The 17,259-nt window shown below is 46.2% G+C and overlaps 1 protein-coding gene across 1 annotated transcript in view; it reads left to right on the forward strand.

The window, feature by feature from the left end:
- The window catches only part of GRIK5 (glutamate ionotropic receptor kainate type subunit 5), a 378,627-nt gene that overhangs the window by 198,000 nt on the left and 163,368 nt on the right, over positions 1–17,259 (forward strand). Inside the window, exon 3 of the mRNA XM_073655889.1 lies at positions 10,665–10,829. Within this exon, the coding sequence (XP_073511990.1) occupies positions 10,665–10,829 (165 nt within the window). The remainder of the gene's footprint in view (positions 1–10,664; positions 10,830–17,259) is intronic.

Here is a 17,259-nt window from a genome sequence, read left to right on the forward strand (position 1 = left end):
CTTAGCGTTTCCTCTACATCCAGCACAGACCGCCATCACTTCTTCTAGCCTGGACCCATCTCTGCATAAAATAACAGTTATCTATAGCAGCTTACAGAGCACATTCCCCAATTTTCCCCAACTTCTACACTACATCGGATGAAGAAAAAAAATGACCATGCCGCCCTGCACAGAAGCAGTCCCCCCCCCACTGAAAACAGTATCTTCAAAAATAATACACATCACAGCAGTAATAATATCCTTTAATTAGCCCCTACAGTAATAATGTTCCACATCCTGGCAGAATGTCTCCATTTGTCTCCATCCTGCCCTCCATATTCTCCATCCTGCTTCCATTGTCTCCATTTGCCTCCATTCTGCCCCTCCATGTTTCTCCATTCTGCTGCCCCTATATCTCTCCATTCTGCTGCCCCCCATGTCTTTCCATTCTATTGCCCCCCATGTCTCTCCATTCTGCCTCCCATGTCTCTCCATTCTGCTGCCCCCATATTTCTCCATTCTGCTGCGCCCATGTCTTTCCATTCTACTGCCCCCATGTCTCTCCATTCTGCCCCCCATGTCTCTCTATTCTGCTGCCCCCCATATCTCTCCATTCTGCTGCCCCCCATGTCTCTCCATTCTGCTGCCCCTCACGTCTCTCCATTCTGCTGCCTCCATGTCTCTCCATTCTGCTGCCTCCATGTCTCTCCGTTCTGCTGCTTACATGTCTCTCCATTCTGCTGCCCCCCATGTCTCTCCATTCTGCTGCCTCCATATCTCTCCATTCTGCTGCCCCCCATGTCTCTCCATTCTGCTGCCCCCCATGTCTCTCCATTCTGCTGCCTCCATATCTCTCCATTCTGCTGCCCCCATGTCTCTCCATTCTGCTACCCCCATGTCTCTCCATTCTGCTGCCCCCCATGTCTCTCCATTCTGCTGCCCCATATCTCTCCATTCTGCTGCTCCCCATGTCTTTCCATTCTTCTGCCTCCCATGTCTCTCCATTCTGCTGCCCTCATATTTCTCCATTCTGATGCCCCCCATGTCTCTTCATTCTGCTGCCTCCATGTCTCTCCATTCTGCTGCCCCCATGTCTCTCCATTCTGCTGCCCCCATGTCTTTCCATTCTACTGCCCCCCATGTCTCTCCATTCTGCCCCCCATGTCTCTCCATTCTGCTGCCTCCATGTCTCTCCATTCTGCTGCCTCCATGTCTCTCCATTCTGCTGCCTCCATGTCTCTCCATTCTGCTGCCCCCCATGTCTCTCCATTCTGCTGCCTCCATGTCTCTCCATTCTGCTGCCTCCATGTCTCTCCATTCTGCTGTCTCCATGTTTCTCCATTCTGCTGCCCCCATATCTCTCCATTCTGCTGCCTCCATGTCTCTCCATTCTGCTGCCTCAATGTCTCTCCATTCTGCTGCCCCCATTTCTCTCCATTCTGCTGCCTGCATGTCTCTCCATTTCGCTGCCTCCATGTCTCTCCATTCTGCTGCCCCCATGTCTCTCCATTCTGCCCCCCCATGTCTCTCCATTCTGCCCCCCATGTCTCTCCATTCTGCTGCCCCCATATCTCTCCATTTTGCTGCCCCCCATGTCTTTCCATTCTACTGTCCCCCATGTCTCTCCATTCTGCTGCCCCCATATTTCTCCATTCTGCTACCCCCCATGTCTTTCCATTCTACTGCCCCCATGTCTCTCCATTCTATTGCCCCCCCATGTCTCTCCATTCTGCTGCCCCCCATGTCTCTCTCCATTCTGCTGCCCCCCATGTCTCTCCATTCTGCTTACCCCCATGTCTTTCCATTCTGCTGCCTCCATGTCTCTCCATTCTGCTGCCTCCATGTCTCTCCATTCTGCTGCCCCCCATGTCTCCCCATTCTGCTGCCCCCATGTCTCTCCATTCTCCTGCCCCCATGTCTCTCCATTCTGCTGCCCCCATGTCTCTCCATTCTGCTGCCTCCATGTTTCTTCATTCTGCTGCCCCCATGTCTCTCCATTCTGCTGCCTCCATGTCTCTCCATTCTGCTGCCCCCCATATCTCTCCATTCCGCTGCCCCCATGTCTCTCCATTCCGCTGCCCCCATGTCTCTCCATTCTGCTGCCTCCATGTCTCTCTATTCTGCTGCCTCCATGTCTATTCATTCTGCTGCCTCCATGTCTCTCCATTCTGCTGCCCCCCATATCTCTCCATTCCGCTGCCCCCATGTCTCTCCATTCTGCTGCCCCCATGTCTCTCCATTCTGCTGCCTCCATGTCTCTCTATTCTGCTGCCTCCATGTCTATTCATTCTGCTGCCTCCATGCCTCTCCATTCTGCTGCCCCTCATGTCTCTCCAATCTGCTGCCCCCCATGTCTCTCCATTCTGCTGCCCCCCATGTCTCTCCATTCTGCTGCCCCCCATGTCTCTCCATTCTGCTGCCCCCCATGTCTCTCCATTCTGCTGCCCCCCATGTCTCTCCATTCTGCTGCCTCCATGCCTCTCCATTCTGCTGCCCCATGTCTCTCCATTCTGCTGCTCCCATGTCTCTCCATTCTGCTGCCTCCATGTCTCTCCATTCTGCTGCCCCCCATGTCTCTCCATTCTGTTGCCTCCATGTCTCTCCATTCTGCTGCCCCCCATGTCTCTCCATTCTGCTGCCCCCATGTCTCTCCATTCTGCTGCCCCCATGTCTATCCATTCTGTTGCCTCCATGTTTCTCCATTCTGCTGCCCCCATGTCTCTCCATTCTGCTGCCTCCATGTCTCGCCATTCTGCTGCCCCCCATGTCTCTCCATTCTGCTGCCTCCATGTCTCTCCATTCTGCTGCCCCCATGTCTCTCCATTCTGCTGCCCCCATGGCTCTCTATTCTGCTGTCTCTATGTCTCTCCATTCTGCTGCCTCCATGTCTCTCCTTTCTGCTGCCTCCATGTCTCTCCATTCTGCTGCCCCTATGTCTCTCCATTCTGCTGCCTCCATGTCTCTCCATTCTGCTGCCCCCCATGTCTCTCCATTCTGCTGCCTCCATGTCTCTTCATTCTGCTGCCTCCATGTCTCTCCATTCTGCTGCCCCCCATGCCTCCCCATTCTGCTGCCCCATGTCTCTCCATTCTGCTGCTCCCATGTCTCTCCATTCTGCTGCCTCCATGTCTCTCCATTCTGCTGCCCCCCATGTCTCTCCATTCTGCTGCCTCCATGTCTCTCCATTCTGCTGCCCCCCATGTCTCTCCATTCTGCTGCCCCCATGTCTCTCCATTCTGCTGCCCCCATGTCCCCCCATGTCTCTCCATTCTGCTGCCTCCATGTTTCTCCATTCTGCTGCCCCCATGTCTCTCCATTCTGCTGCCTCCATGTCTCGCCATTCTGCTGCCCCCCATGTTTCTCCATTCTGCTGCCTCCATGTCTCTCCATTCTGCTGCCCCCATGTCTCTCCATTCTGCTGCCTCCATGTCTCGCCATTCTGCTGCCCCCCATGTTTCTCCATTCTGCTGCCTCCATGTCTCTCCATTCTGCTGCCCCCATGTCTCTCCATTCTGCTGCCCCCATGGCTCTCTATTCTGCTGTCTCCATGTCTCTCCATTCTGCTGCCTCCATGTCTCTCCATTCTGCTGCCTCCATGTCTCTCCTTTCTGCTGCCCCCATGTCTCTCCATTCTGCTGCCTCCATGTCTCCCATCTTGCCCCCATGGTGAGACTTTAAAAAAAAAAAAAAAGTTAAAAAAAAAGTTTCTACTTACCTTCTGGCGCTCCAGCGCCCTGCTCTCCCATCACCGGAAGCACAATCTCTGGCGCATGACAGTGATGTCATACGCCAGTGACATGCTGCGGCTGTTAACTATTGCCGTGTGGAAAGCTTCCCGCACGGCAATAGATTTAAAGTGAATCTGCGTCCAAGGACGCAAGTTCACTGAACTTGCAGAATACTGCCACTGGGGCCCGGTGAACAGAAGAACAGAGCCCTCTCTGCTCACCGAGCCCCATACACCAGTAAGGGCAGTAATGCCCTGATGGCGGCCCTGATAACAATCCAGCTTTCTCCAAGTCTCCAGTTATAACAATTCAGTTTTCTTCTTGTCACCAGTTATAACAATCTAGTATTCTCCTAGTATCCAGTTTTCTTCCAGTCTCCAGTTATAACAATCCAGTTTTCTTCTTGTCACTAGTTATGAGTTATTACTAGTGACAAGAAGAAAACTGGATTGTTATTAACTGGAAACTGGAAGAAAACTGGATTCTTATTCTCCAGGTCTCCAGTTTTAACAATCCAATTTTCCCAGTCTCCAGTTATACTAATCCATGTTGTAAACAAAAATGAAAATCCATACAGACCTCTCTAGGGAGGGGACATGTCCCCTCACATTGAACATATGGGAAAAGAGAAAGAACTAACACTTCAATCTCCTTTGAAGTAGAACTCCTCATTGAACATATGGGTTAATTATAGCTGGGAAGAGAAAAACTAATTATAACTAGGGAAGAGAAAGAGAGCTAATACTTCAACCTCCATTGAAGTAGGGTCCTCCTACAGTGACCAGATAATTACATCAGGGAGATTTGCTGGGAAGAGGACAACAAGTCTGAGATCTATTTTCGCAGAGGCAGATAAGTACCTTTCCCCAAGGATAGGGCTTCCTCTGATCAAAGAATCTTCTTAGACATTTTGGAACCAGTAGTCAGTGATGAATATTGGGGCTTTGCATTGATCCAATATTTATGGGAGATATATTTTCAGCGTCGTAGCAAAGAGACAGACATAACGCATTCACTCACATCACCGTAAGGCCATTTTAACCACTCCAACTTAATATCGGTCCAATGGATGGTACATATCCATGTCATTTCCTATAGACAGGTAAAATCGCAATAAGAAACATGACAACAATATGTATCGCTTGGGACCTCCATGGGGTGAAGATATTCTGCAAGTTGTGGATCTCATGGAATTCTGAAGGACCTAGCACAAATGTTAGCTCATAAAGGGGGGATGTATGGGGGCATAGCATTGAGGTAATAAAAATGAAAGTTTGTGTTTCTGTCTTTGTTCATTCTGGAAGACCTAAGTTCTCTGTGAGAGTGTTCCATTTTCTGAATCGGAGTGCTTCCATCCACTATATATATTCCATGCATTGGAATTGGACATGTATATACCATACGCTCACTGTGAGTTCCCCAATAACTGGCCTAGTAGTGGAAAGAGCCGCAGTCTCGTCAAGAATATCCCTGTATTCCGCACCATCCATATTCCCCTTGACTGGGCCATTTTCCTTATCCCTGCTGCCGAAAAACATCCCCACAGCATGATACTGGCACCACCATGTATCACTGTGGGGATGGTGTTCGTGGGGTGATGAGCTATGTTGGTCTGCCACCAGACATAGTGTTTCCCTTGGTGGCCAAGAAGTTCAATTTTGGTCTAATTTTGGACCAATCTGAGCACAGCACTTTTCTCCATACATTTGGGGAGCCTCCCATATGTCTTTTGGCAAACTCAAAACAAGTCTTACAATTCTTGTCTGAAAGTAAAGTATTTTTCCTGCCCACTCTTCCATAAAGTCCACCTCTATGGAGTGTACGGCTTATTGTGGTTGTATGGACAGATACTCTAGTCTCTGCTTAGGAACTCTGCAGCTCCTTCAGGGTTACCAGAAATTTTTAGGGGCTTCATAGCAAAAGGGGTGAATACATATGTACATGCCAATGTTTAGTTATTTGAGCCCATAAATTTAATTTATGCCTATATTTTTCTCACTTCACCAACTTAGACTATTTAGTGCTGATGCATAACACACAAATTGGATTACAAAAAAATTTAAAAGCAGGTTGTAATGTAACAAAATAGGTAAAACGTCAAAGGATTGAATACTTTCGCAAGCCACTGTAACACTCCTATTAGTCACCAGTTATAACAATCCTGTTTTCTACTAGTTACCACTTAGGCTGAGTTCACACGATGCGTTTTTCATGCGTTTCCGCGGCGTTTTTGCAGTTGCGGAAACGCATGAAAAACGCATGGTAGAAGGGCAGCAGTGTTCCCCAATGGAAATCCGCATGTGCTGTGCCCATGATGCGGATTTTTCCGCAGCGTAAACGCTGAGCTCAGAAATCCGCAGCATGTCAATTAATTTTGCGGAAACGCTGCTCTTTTGCCGCCATTGACTTGCATTAGACCGCATGGAATCCGCATCACTGTATATGTTGATGCGCTTTTCATGCGGTCTAATGTGCGGATGGTACCCGGGTGTGGATGAGAGGACTCTCATCCAGACCCAGGTACCATTAAAAAAAAAAGAATAAAATAAAAAATATATATATTCTCACCTTCTGACGGCCCGCGCTGCGTCCTGCCGGCTTCCCGGGCACTTCGCGGTTGAATGAAGAAGGACCTTCGCTGACGTCAGAGTCATGTGACGGGTCACGTGACGCTGACGTCGGAAGGTCCTACAGTCTTCACTGCCGGCAGCCGGGACCGATGAAGCAGGACACCGGGGGCCATCAGATGGTAACATAGATTTATTTTTTATTTTTTGACATCACACACTATATAAATCCATGCCGGTTGCATGGATTTATATAGTGTGAAGTTGACAAGCACTTTCCAAGTGATGCTAAAATCGCGCTTGTCAACCCGCATGCGGAAATGAAAGTGAAGACCGCTTCATTTCCGCATGTCCCTGGCAGGAAACCGCATGTACAATCCGCATGCGTTTTTTCCTGCCAGAGAGATGCAGAAACGCTCAGGAAAAAATCCTGAGCATTTCTGCATCGTGTGCACATACCCTTACAACGCAGCTGGATTCTACTAGTCATCAGTCACAATGATCCTGTTTTCAGCTAGCCACCATATAAAAAAGTTGTCCCCTTTTCAGAAATCTTTAGGCTAAAACTTTAACTACTTATAAAATAACACAGGCTGGGTGTTTCTTACTTTCTCTGGGTCTTTGGTTGATTGTCTGCAGCGCTGATATCATGTTAACCACATTTCAGCCACTGGACTCACGGAGGGTAAATTACACTCAGTTCATTTTAGAACTACTGAAGCTTATACCCAAAAGTTTTTTTTTTTTGAAAGGGTACAACCTCAACACATCATTGCTATGTGGTCCTTGTACAGTGGGAGCCCACCTCTGATTAGTCCCATAATATTGGCTTGTTGTGCAAAACTTCCTTCTCAGCTTCATTTTTATGAAACTAAGAGAGTGGAAAATTGTTAGGCTCACCATGTGAGGTGGATCCTCAAAGCCCAAGGTACAGGTGGACACACAAGCCACGGGCATTGGTGCAGCAGGCAGTTAATGAATGTGAGAAACAGGTAGCAGAGGTACGGGAGACTGCAGACAGACAGGAGTCCAGGAAGAGATAGCGGAGATCCTGGAGACTGCAGACGCGAAGCAGAGGTCCTGGGGACCTCAGACAAGTAGCAGACGTCCTGGAGACCATCGACAGGTGGCAGAGGTCCTGGAGACCTCAGATGAGTAGCAGAGGTCCTGGAGACCGCAGACGGGCAACAGAGGTCCTGGAGACCGCAGACAGGTAGCAGAGGTTCTGGAGACCGCAGACGTCTAGCAAAGGATCTGGAGACGTCAGACAGGTAGCAGAGGTTCTGGAGGCCTCAGATGCGTAGCAGAGGTCCTGGGGACCTCAGACAAGTAGCAGAGATCCTGGAGACCGCAAACAGGTGGCAGAGGGCCTGGAGACCACAGATGGGTAGCAGAGGTCCTGGAGACCGCAGACGGGCAACAGAGGTCCTGGAGACCGCAGACAGATAGCAGAGGTTCTGGAGACCGCAGACAGCTAGCAAAGGATCTGGAGACGTCAGACAGGTAGCAGAGGTTCTGGAGGCTGCAGAGGGGTAGCAGAGGTCCTGGAGACCTCAGGCGGGTAGAAGAGGTCCTGGAGACCTCAGGTGGGTAGCAGAGGTCCTGGAGACCGCAATTGGGAAGCAGAGGTCTTGGTGACTGCAGACGGGTATCAGAGGTCCTGGAACAGGTACCGAGCAGGTCGTGGTGCACAAACAAACTAAGAGTCTTAATACCATAACACAGGTGTGTGTCTTGGTAGGCCTCATATAGGCCCAGGCAGATGATCACATGGGAGCACACCAGGCTACTTTCAAAGCCCGACTTGACACACAAGAGAGTTTAGCGGAACTGGGAAGTGAGCAGAGCCTGGACCCGGGACAGATGTGTAACAGAAATTGGCCGAAGATTCATAAAAAGTGCACGTTCTAGAGGAGGGGGCGGCAAAGCCATAGTTTACCAATCAGAGAAACTCTCTCATAGTTTATAGAACTTTTTGGCTCTCATTTAATGTTTTTGATTTTATTCTCCTTGGTTGGGAACGTCCGGATGATGTTGATTGTGCGCCTGCTGTGCGTTCCTTCTGCGCCTGCTGTGCTTTTCTTCTATGTGCCAGCCCCTTGTTTTACAGCGGCGCTCCTGTGTCTAGTCCCTGGTTATATCGCTCGCTTCTGATCCTCCGCTATAATGCTCTTGTTTTTGAGCCGCTGCTATTCTGTTGATATAACATTCTTACTTGATATTCATTATTTACAATGACAGCTTTAGCTTGGATGACATCGGCTGCATCAACCATTTCTAAAGCAGCGTTTGCAGGTTCTTTGATGCTGTCATGCTCATGTAATAGCATTCACATTATTAATACCGTGTAATGTATTCTCTCTTTCCGTCTCTTGTAAATACACGCCCTTTTCGGGTCCTATGTGACATCTGTCTTTATGCAGTGACATAAGAACAAGCTTTATTTTTTTGGGCTCCCGTGAACTGAAATAGCTTATTCTCCACTTTACGACAGTGTATATTTCACCAGTTAACGTGTAATAGTTTCATCTTTTATTAATTTGATGTTTATGGTCCATTTCTGTATTGATCCCTTAGCTATCCTTTTTTCTTTATCATGTTATTAACCCCTTCACCGCCTTGGGATTTTCCGATTTTGCATTTTAATTTTTTGCTCCACTTCTTCCCAGAGCCATAACATTTTTATTATTCCGTCAATATGGCCATATCAGGGCTTGATTTTTGCCGGACGGGTTGTACTTTTGAAAGAGACCATTTATTTTACCATATAAAGCATTGGAAAATAAGGAAAAAATTCCAAGTGTGTGAAATTGCAAAAAAAAGTGCAATTCCACAGTTGTTTTTTAGGTTTTCTTTTTACCATGTTCTTTAAATGCTAAAACTGAGGTGACATTATGATTCTCCAGGTCATTACGAGTTTGTAGATACCAAACATGTATAGGTTCGTTTTTATCTAAGTGGTGAAATAAAAATCGAAAGTTTGTGAAGAAAAAAAAGTCGCCATTTTCCGAGACTCCATTTTTCGAGATCAGGGGCTGGGTGAGGGCTTATTTTTCGTGCGTCTAACTGACGTTTTTATTGATACAATTTTGGGGCAGATATGATGTTTTGATCACCTGTTATTGCATTTTATTGCAATCTTGTGGCGACCAAAAAAAACGTAATTCTGGCGTTTTGATTTTTTTTCTTGTTGCGCCGTTTACCGATCGGATTAATTGTTTTTTTATATTGATAGATCGGGCGATTATGAACTCAGTAATACCAAGATGTGTATTTTTAATTTTTTCTGTTATTGTTTTATTTTGAATGGGGCAAAAGAGGTGTGATTTGAAGTTTTATATTTTTATAATATAACTATAACTTTTCACTTGCTTCAATACTTTCTTTAGGAGACTAGAAGCTGCGATCATCTGATCGCTTGTGTTACACATAGCAGGGATTCAGCCCTGGTATGTGTAGCAAAAATGCTCATCTGCTATGAGGGGCGGCCTCCCTGCCGGCTGTGCCCTGGCTGCCCTCCCCTTTAGATATGCCCCAAACTTCTGATATGTCTCTATGACCTGACAAAAGTTTTCTAAAAGTGCAGTTACTCTATAAAATGCCACTATGCTTTCAACAAACTTTGCATAATTCAATAGTACAGGCGATTCTAAGAAACTTTGTAACCTATCTTATCAGAGAAATCTGCTTTATTCCCCACTTCTCAGACAATTCTTACCCTTCAAACTGAATCCTGAACTTGTCATCTACTCAGGAAAAAACTGCTCAGATCAATCTTGCTCCGGCAGGACAGACATCAGGGTCACTGTGCAGCTCATTATACTCTATGGAGAAATGAGTGAGGAGCAGGGAGAGGAAACAGGCAGAGGGAGAAATAGAAAGATCGAGGTGAGCTTTCTTACAAGTTTTTTACCTCACACTAGAGCTTGATTCACATTCAAACAACTAAGCCCTGATGTATAATATCCTCCATGTTGACTGTTGCTTGTCTCTGTGGTCTAAAATAAAAAAAATGAAGAGCAGGAATCCCTCTCTGTGTGCTGTGCATGGCAGAGATCACTTCAGCTAGTCTCCAACCACTACCTCAGAGTTAGTTGCAAATGAAGAGGTAGAGCCTGCAGAGGGTAAAAATGGTAAAAATGCAGGATACAAGTCAAATAATGGCCAGAAATAGTTTTATTCCTCATGTATACAAACAGTACTGATTATTCTGAAACGTTTCGATCCAACATTAATGGTCGTTGAAGACTAGTTGTGAACATCCCTTTGAGTGCCGGAAAGCTCCTTTAAATATATAGTCTACAGATTCTTTGTTTTATGTAGCTGGTTTACACCTTTTTACCATATTTGTTATGTGCTTATCAATAATTGCACATTTCTTTCTTTACAGCTGCAATCCTTGACGATCAGACTGTTTGTGGTCGAGGTGAGAGGTTGGCATTGGCGCTTGCCCGGGAACACATTAACAGCCACACACAAGGAGGCACGAGTGGTCGTGTAGAGGTGGAGATCTTTGAGTTGCAAAGGGACAGTCAGTACGAGACTACAGATACAAGTGAGTGCTGGATAGTATCACTTTCCCTCTTCTATAAAGATCATAATAGTTGTATGAAGCTGTAAAACTGTACCCATAGCAATCTACCTGCACATACGGTACCGTTGTATGCTTTTTGGAGATGAGCAAAACAATTTGAGGACAGCAGCCGCGGGACGGGAGCCTTGTGAACTGCTTCCTACCTTCCAACATCCCCAACTCCTCTTTTGATTAGCCAGCCTGGTGTACCGTCATCATTGCGGAGTGACGCGCCAGGGCAGCTAATCCAAAGAAGAGCTGAGGAGGCAGATCCGCCTAAACAGCCACAGAATATGGACATGAATGTTGGACCAAGGTCCTATGAATTCACTCACTCATCTTTAACACTTATTATTTAGCATGAAACCACATAAAAAAGTTACTTGTAGGTGAGAATATTTCTGTGATATTGTGCCCTATGGATGCAAACAAAGGTGTAACTTAAAGAATTTGGACCCCATTGAAAGTTTTTAACAGGCCCATTACCTACCATGGTCAATTTATAATGCCTGTGTCTTAGTATGTGGCATTGGTTTCTTCAGGCACTTGGTGTGACCACTACACCCCTGAGTCCATCCTTCAATGGCACCATAGTATGCAACTGTCGACAATTTTGTAACTTAAAATAATCAAATACTGGGTTTATGCTATTATTCTGGTAGCCTGGTGATAGGCTCACCTGGTGAGGTGAGTCCCCTAAACCTCAGGTCTGGTTGGGCCCACGGACCCTGGCGGTTGGTGGTACAAGCAGGAAGGTACCTGGGAAGTGAGGACTTAGCACACTCAAGAATCTCAGGAGCTGCAGGACGGATGAAGTTAAACCCAACACGGATGGAAGCAAGTTGAAGCACAGTATGTACAGGAGGTGGAGCACACCAAACAGTTGTCTACAGTCTCAATCCTAAAACACAGGTGTGTGTCCTAATGTCCTTAAATAGGATTAGGAAGTTGATGTCAATGACCGAAGCCGGGCAATTTGCAAAATGTGGAGCTCAACAAAGGGCAGTGGACCAAGGTGAAGGAAGCAGAGCTCAGGACAGGTGTTTAAAACCCGGTCTACTTCTGACAAGAGTGGTCATTCAACAATACTTAAGCCTTGAAATGAAAGATCAGTGACTACCCCTGTATAAGCTATACATCACCCTTCCTTCTTAAATATAACTGTGATCATATAAGGATAACTCGAGTTATATTACCCCACCCTACATCATGGTAGTCCCAAATCATGGGACATTATACGACCTCCTTTGTATCAGAAATGCTGCAAAAACAGCACAGAAATTCATCTTACAAGACCTTACTATACGGTTAAAGATGTTGGTAGGCAATGCCAAAATATTAGGAGGGCATACCAAGAAATAAATGTAGGGGACTTTTATAATTTACTTTCACTACACAGGCTAAGTCTTCCAATTCGATTCCTAAAATTGCAACTTAGTCTTGAGAAAGTTTTGTTGGTGCAAGGGACACACCGCTGATCTCAGAGGTGGAGAGGTGGGCATGCGTCAGGGCTCCCCCTAGGATAGTCTATAGAAGTCACTGGCTTGGCTTTTCCTACGCTTCCTAATGGTGATGAGGCCACCACGGACCACCACCACCTTGGCGGTCCATGGACTGCCACCACCCTTAATCCAGACTAATGTTGATGAGGCCACCATGAACCACCACCACCTTGGTGGTCCATGGACTGCCACCACCCTTAATCTGGACTAATGGTGTTGAGGCTATCATGGATCACCACCACCCTGATGGCTCATAGACTGCCATCACCCTTAATGCGGACTAATGGTTATGAGGCCACAATGGACCACCACCACCTTGGTTGCCCAAGGACTGCCACCACGCTTAATCTGGACTAATGGTTTTGAGACCACCATGGACCACCACCACCTTGGCGGTGCATGGACTGCTACCATCCTTAATCTGGACTTTTGAGGAGATTTCAAAATGCTGAAATTCTGACGGCATAACTCATATACAAGTCGATCAGTGCCATCTAGATTTCCCGTGAAAAAAAATCTATCTGTCAAAACGTGAGTGTAGGCGGAACATGTGCTGAATATAAACAGAATCTATAAGCAACATTTGCTATTTATGCTTCTCCGGGTAAAAAAAAAAATCCTCGGAGGTGATGTGATGTATTTCACTGTGAAGTAGTATAAGGGAAAGCAGATGGCGTTCCGATATGTTTTTGTAGCACATGAATTCCCTAGAGGTCGCTCCATGACACTCCAGACCCAGCTAATGGAGATGGCGCACATCTACCATCGCTTCTATGGGCATCCTGGAACGGCCTTCATATTTTTTTTTTCCTTCAGGAGCAACGAGGCAGATCACTTTAACCGATCTTTTCTTCTAAATGTAAGTCAGATAAAAAAGGCGCCAGGAGCTTCTTTACAATAAACTGATTTATCGTACAAAGGAACAGGTACTGGAGGACGATTCATTGCAGCTGCCAACGCGGACGCAACGTTCCATTCACTTTGTGCTGTCTTTTCCGAGCCTATTAAAGGACTCTTCTGAGTTCTGAACACAAGAGGAAGCCTCTTTTAAGTTTCGAGACGATCAAAGACATTAAGGGCTCAATTCATTATTGCATTTGTCTCTTTTTTTTCGGTCTTCTTTTTGCACCTTTGTTTTAAGGTTATTTGTTCACCTGTTTTTTTTTTTTTTTTTTTTTTAAGTACATCAGTAAGTGCGAGGTTTGGGGTTTCCAGATTTTTTACACTGATTTATCAATTGCAATAAAAAATTTAATAAAAAGAATTGAGCCCTAATTGAATTGAGTCCCCCGGCTGCAGTTTATTAAAAAATAAAAAAAGTGCTTTACTCACCCTCCCCAGGTCCAATGCAGAGTCTCTACCTCTGTTCGTGATGTGTTTTTTCATCTACAGCGCTGACGTCAAGCTCTGAGAAGCTTGTGCCTTCAACTAAGGCAGAGTTGCTCCATAACTGAGCAGTTCCGGCTGCCGCCGGGATGAGCTGATCGGTGTTGCACCTCCATTGATCAGACATTGATAACCTATCCTACGGATAGGCTATCACTAATAAAGTCCCGGACAACCCCTTTAATACAAACTGCAGTAGGGTAGGAGAGGGCAAGGGTTTTCTGAAATCAGAAAATCAATTTAAGGCTCCCATAAACATCTGAGGTGGGATTTTGAGCAGAACATGCTCACATATGAGCATACAGTGGGGAAAATAAGTATTTGATACACTGACTATTTTGCAAGTTTTCCCACCTACTAAGAATCGAGAGGTCTGTAATTTTTATCGTAGGTACACTTCACCTGTGAGACAGGATCTAAGAAAAAAAAACAGAAAATCACATTGTATGATTTTTATATAATTAATTTGCATTTTATTGCATGAAATAAGTATTTGATACAATAGAAAAACTGAACTTAACATTTGGTACAATTGAAACATTGAGTTTCAGCTCCCTCCAAAGATTTTCTATTGGGTTCAGGTCTGGAGAATGGCTAGGCCACTCCAGGACTTTGAAATGCTTCTTACAGAGCCACTCCTTAGTTGCCCTGGCTGTATGTTTCGGGTCATTGTCATGCTGGAAGACCCAGCCACGACCCATCTTTAATGCTCTTACTGAGGGAAGGAGGTTGTTGGCCAAAATCTTGCAATACATGACCCTATCCTCCCTTCAATATGGTGCAGTCATCCTGTCACCTTTGCATAAAAGCACCCTTAAAGTATGATGTTTCCCCCACCATGCTTCACAGTTGGGACGGTGTTCTTGGGGTTGTGCTCTTTCTTCTTCCTCCAAACATATAGAGTTGAGTTGATACCAAAAAGTTCTGTTTTGGTCTCATCTGACCACATGACCTTCTTCCATGCCTTCTCTGGATCATCCAGATGGTCATTGGTGAACTTCAAACGGGCCTGGACATGTGCTGACATGAGCAGGGGGACATTGTGTGCCCTACAGGATTATAATCCATGATGGCGTATTGTGTAACTGTAATGTTTGAGACTGTGGTCTCAGCTCTCTTCAGGTCATTGACCTGGTCCTGCCGTGTAGTTCTGGGCTGATTCCTGATCTTTCTCAGAATCATCCTTACCCCACGAGGTGAGACCTTACATGGAGCCCCAGACTGAAAAAGATTAACAGTCATCTTGTGTTTCTTCCATTGTCTAATAATTGTGACAACAGTTGTCGCCTTCTCACCAAGCTGCTTACCTATTGTCCTGTAGCCCAACCCAGCTTTGTGCAGGTCTACAATTTTGTCCCTGGTGTCCTTAGACAGCTCTTTGATCTTGGCCATGGTGGAGAGTTTGGAGTGTGATTGATTGAGTTTGTGGACAGGTGTCTTTTATACAGGTAATGAGTTCAAACAGGTGAAATTAATACAGGTAATGAGTGCAGAGTAGGAGGGCTTCTTAAAGAAAAACTAATAGGTTTGAGAGAGCCAGAATTCTTGCTGGTTGGTTGGTGATCAAATATTTATTTCATGCAATAAAATGCAATTTAATTATTTTAAAATCATATTTTTCGATTCTGTCTCTCACAGGTGAAGTGTACCTATGATAAAAATTACAGACCTCTCCATTCTTTTTAGATGGGAAAACTTGCAAAATCGGCAGTGTATCCAATACTTATTTTCCCCATTGTATAAAGGAGCCCCTATAAATCCTTACAAACTCTCACAGGCGTTGTGATCTATAATTTGTCTAAGAATATAGAAATGTCCCCATTAATTTTCTTCAAAGTAACCCCCGCCACTCTGGAACTTCTTGTATGTACAAAAAATGATATGATCTTTGGTGGACGATTGAGTCATTATCATTTGGGTTTACTGTCCTCTAGGATCTTTTCCAGTGCAGCTGTCCTTATTTTCAGTACTTTGCATCTTCCATTCAGTAATGGTCACAACGAGAATCATTTTGGATGAAGACCTAAACTAGTTTTCCTTGGCAGAAAACCCACTGGTGATGGGTTCGTACTTGCCCAATAACTCCATTTCGGAGAGGAAGTTGTAGGAACCAACGTTGCAGAAGTAAATTAGCTCTAAGTACTCTACAAAAACTTCTCCTTTTTTGTTACCTTTTTCTGTGACTTCCATAGTTGTAATCTCTTGATGTATTCTGAACAACTCCACAATAAAGCAGCGGGAATCCGCTTTTGTGCCTTTCTATAAAAATAAATCAAGAAAGCTCATTAACCACAAAGGGCTGCCTTAACAAGAGCAAAAAAAAAGTTGTATAATTATCGCCGACTTTATAACACACGTTACAGATAAAGAATAAACTGCACTCGTTAAAAATTGGTTGCCTCTTCTGATATGAAAACAAAGACGAAGCTTGAGGCTAAGAGATCCGATAAAGGATCAGTACGAGATGTCGAAGTACGGGCGTCAGATTGTTAGTGGATCCAGCTCACAAGGAGACCTTAAACCTCAGGTCTGGGTGGGCACATGGACCCCGGGCATTGGTGCCACAGGCAGAATTGCACATAAGGAGCGAGGATTTGGCACACTGAAGACCACAGGAGCACAAGTACAGACCGCAGGCAAGTCCAAAGTGGCAATCAAGGGATGCAGAGGAATCACACACACGGCCCAGGAATGAAGGCTCAAAATGAACAGTGACTCGCCCCCTGGGCCGCGTGGTGAACCCGCAACCGGGCCTCTGGTGGGATGCTGGGGGTGGTAGTCTCAGTGTGGAGGCGACCCGGTCCATGGCTCAGGGTGGTCAAACCAGTGGCAGTCTTAGTGTAATAACAAATGTCCGACTACGCCACCCGTGGATTGCGGTCAGTGGGGACCTCCGCTGCGCTGCAGACCGCTGAGGCTAATGTTTGCGCAGCCGAGCATGGGATAACTCCCCACGGGAGAAGTATTGCCTCAGGGCAGCTAGTGTGGATGATGGGAGTGATGGTGTGAGCGTCCCAGTACTAATGGTGCTGGTGCGGCGATGAAACACAGAGACGTGTGGTTCAGTTCAGGGTCTTTACTGATGGTATGAAGCAGACCCTCCCGGGAGTACTGGTTAGCAGTAGAGGCCTGGTCAGTCTGTGAGCAAGCAGGATCTCCCCCTGGCCAGGTGGAGTTGTAGGCCTCCCCGTCTATCTGCACTCTTTCCTGGCTACCTTGCTCTATGCGGGTAGAAGTAGCCCACGTCCAAGAGTATACCGTGTGGTGCTAACCCGTATGGCTGGTGACTTGGGGCCTTCTGTTAGCCTCCGCTCCACGACGGCGGTGCTGGTCCCTTGCTTGTGACCGTGCCTCCGGGCTTCTAAGGCCAGAGGACCTGGAATCCCCTGCCGGTTGGATTCTGCTGCTGGACCTGGATGTCCCCACAGCCTCGGACTCCGTGTCCGGGTTTAGTGTCTTCAGCCAAGGCGAGCTATCTAGCTTCCAGCCTCTGGCACTCACTCCTGCTCTTACAGAGCTCCTGC

This window comes from Phyllobates terribilis, unplaced genomic scaffold (assembly GCF_046119375.1).
Source record: "Phyllobates terribilis strain yellow unplaced genomic scaffold, ASM4611937v1 Scaffold_12__6_contigs__length_324123572, whole genome shotgun sequence".
Lineage (NCBI taxonomy): Eukaryota > Metazoa > Chordata > Amphibia > Anura > Dendrobatidae > Phyllobates > Phyllobates terribilis.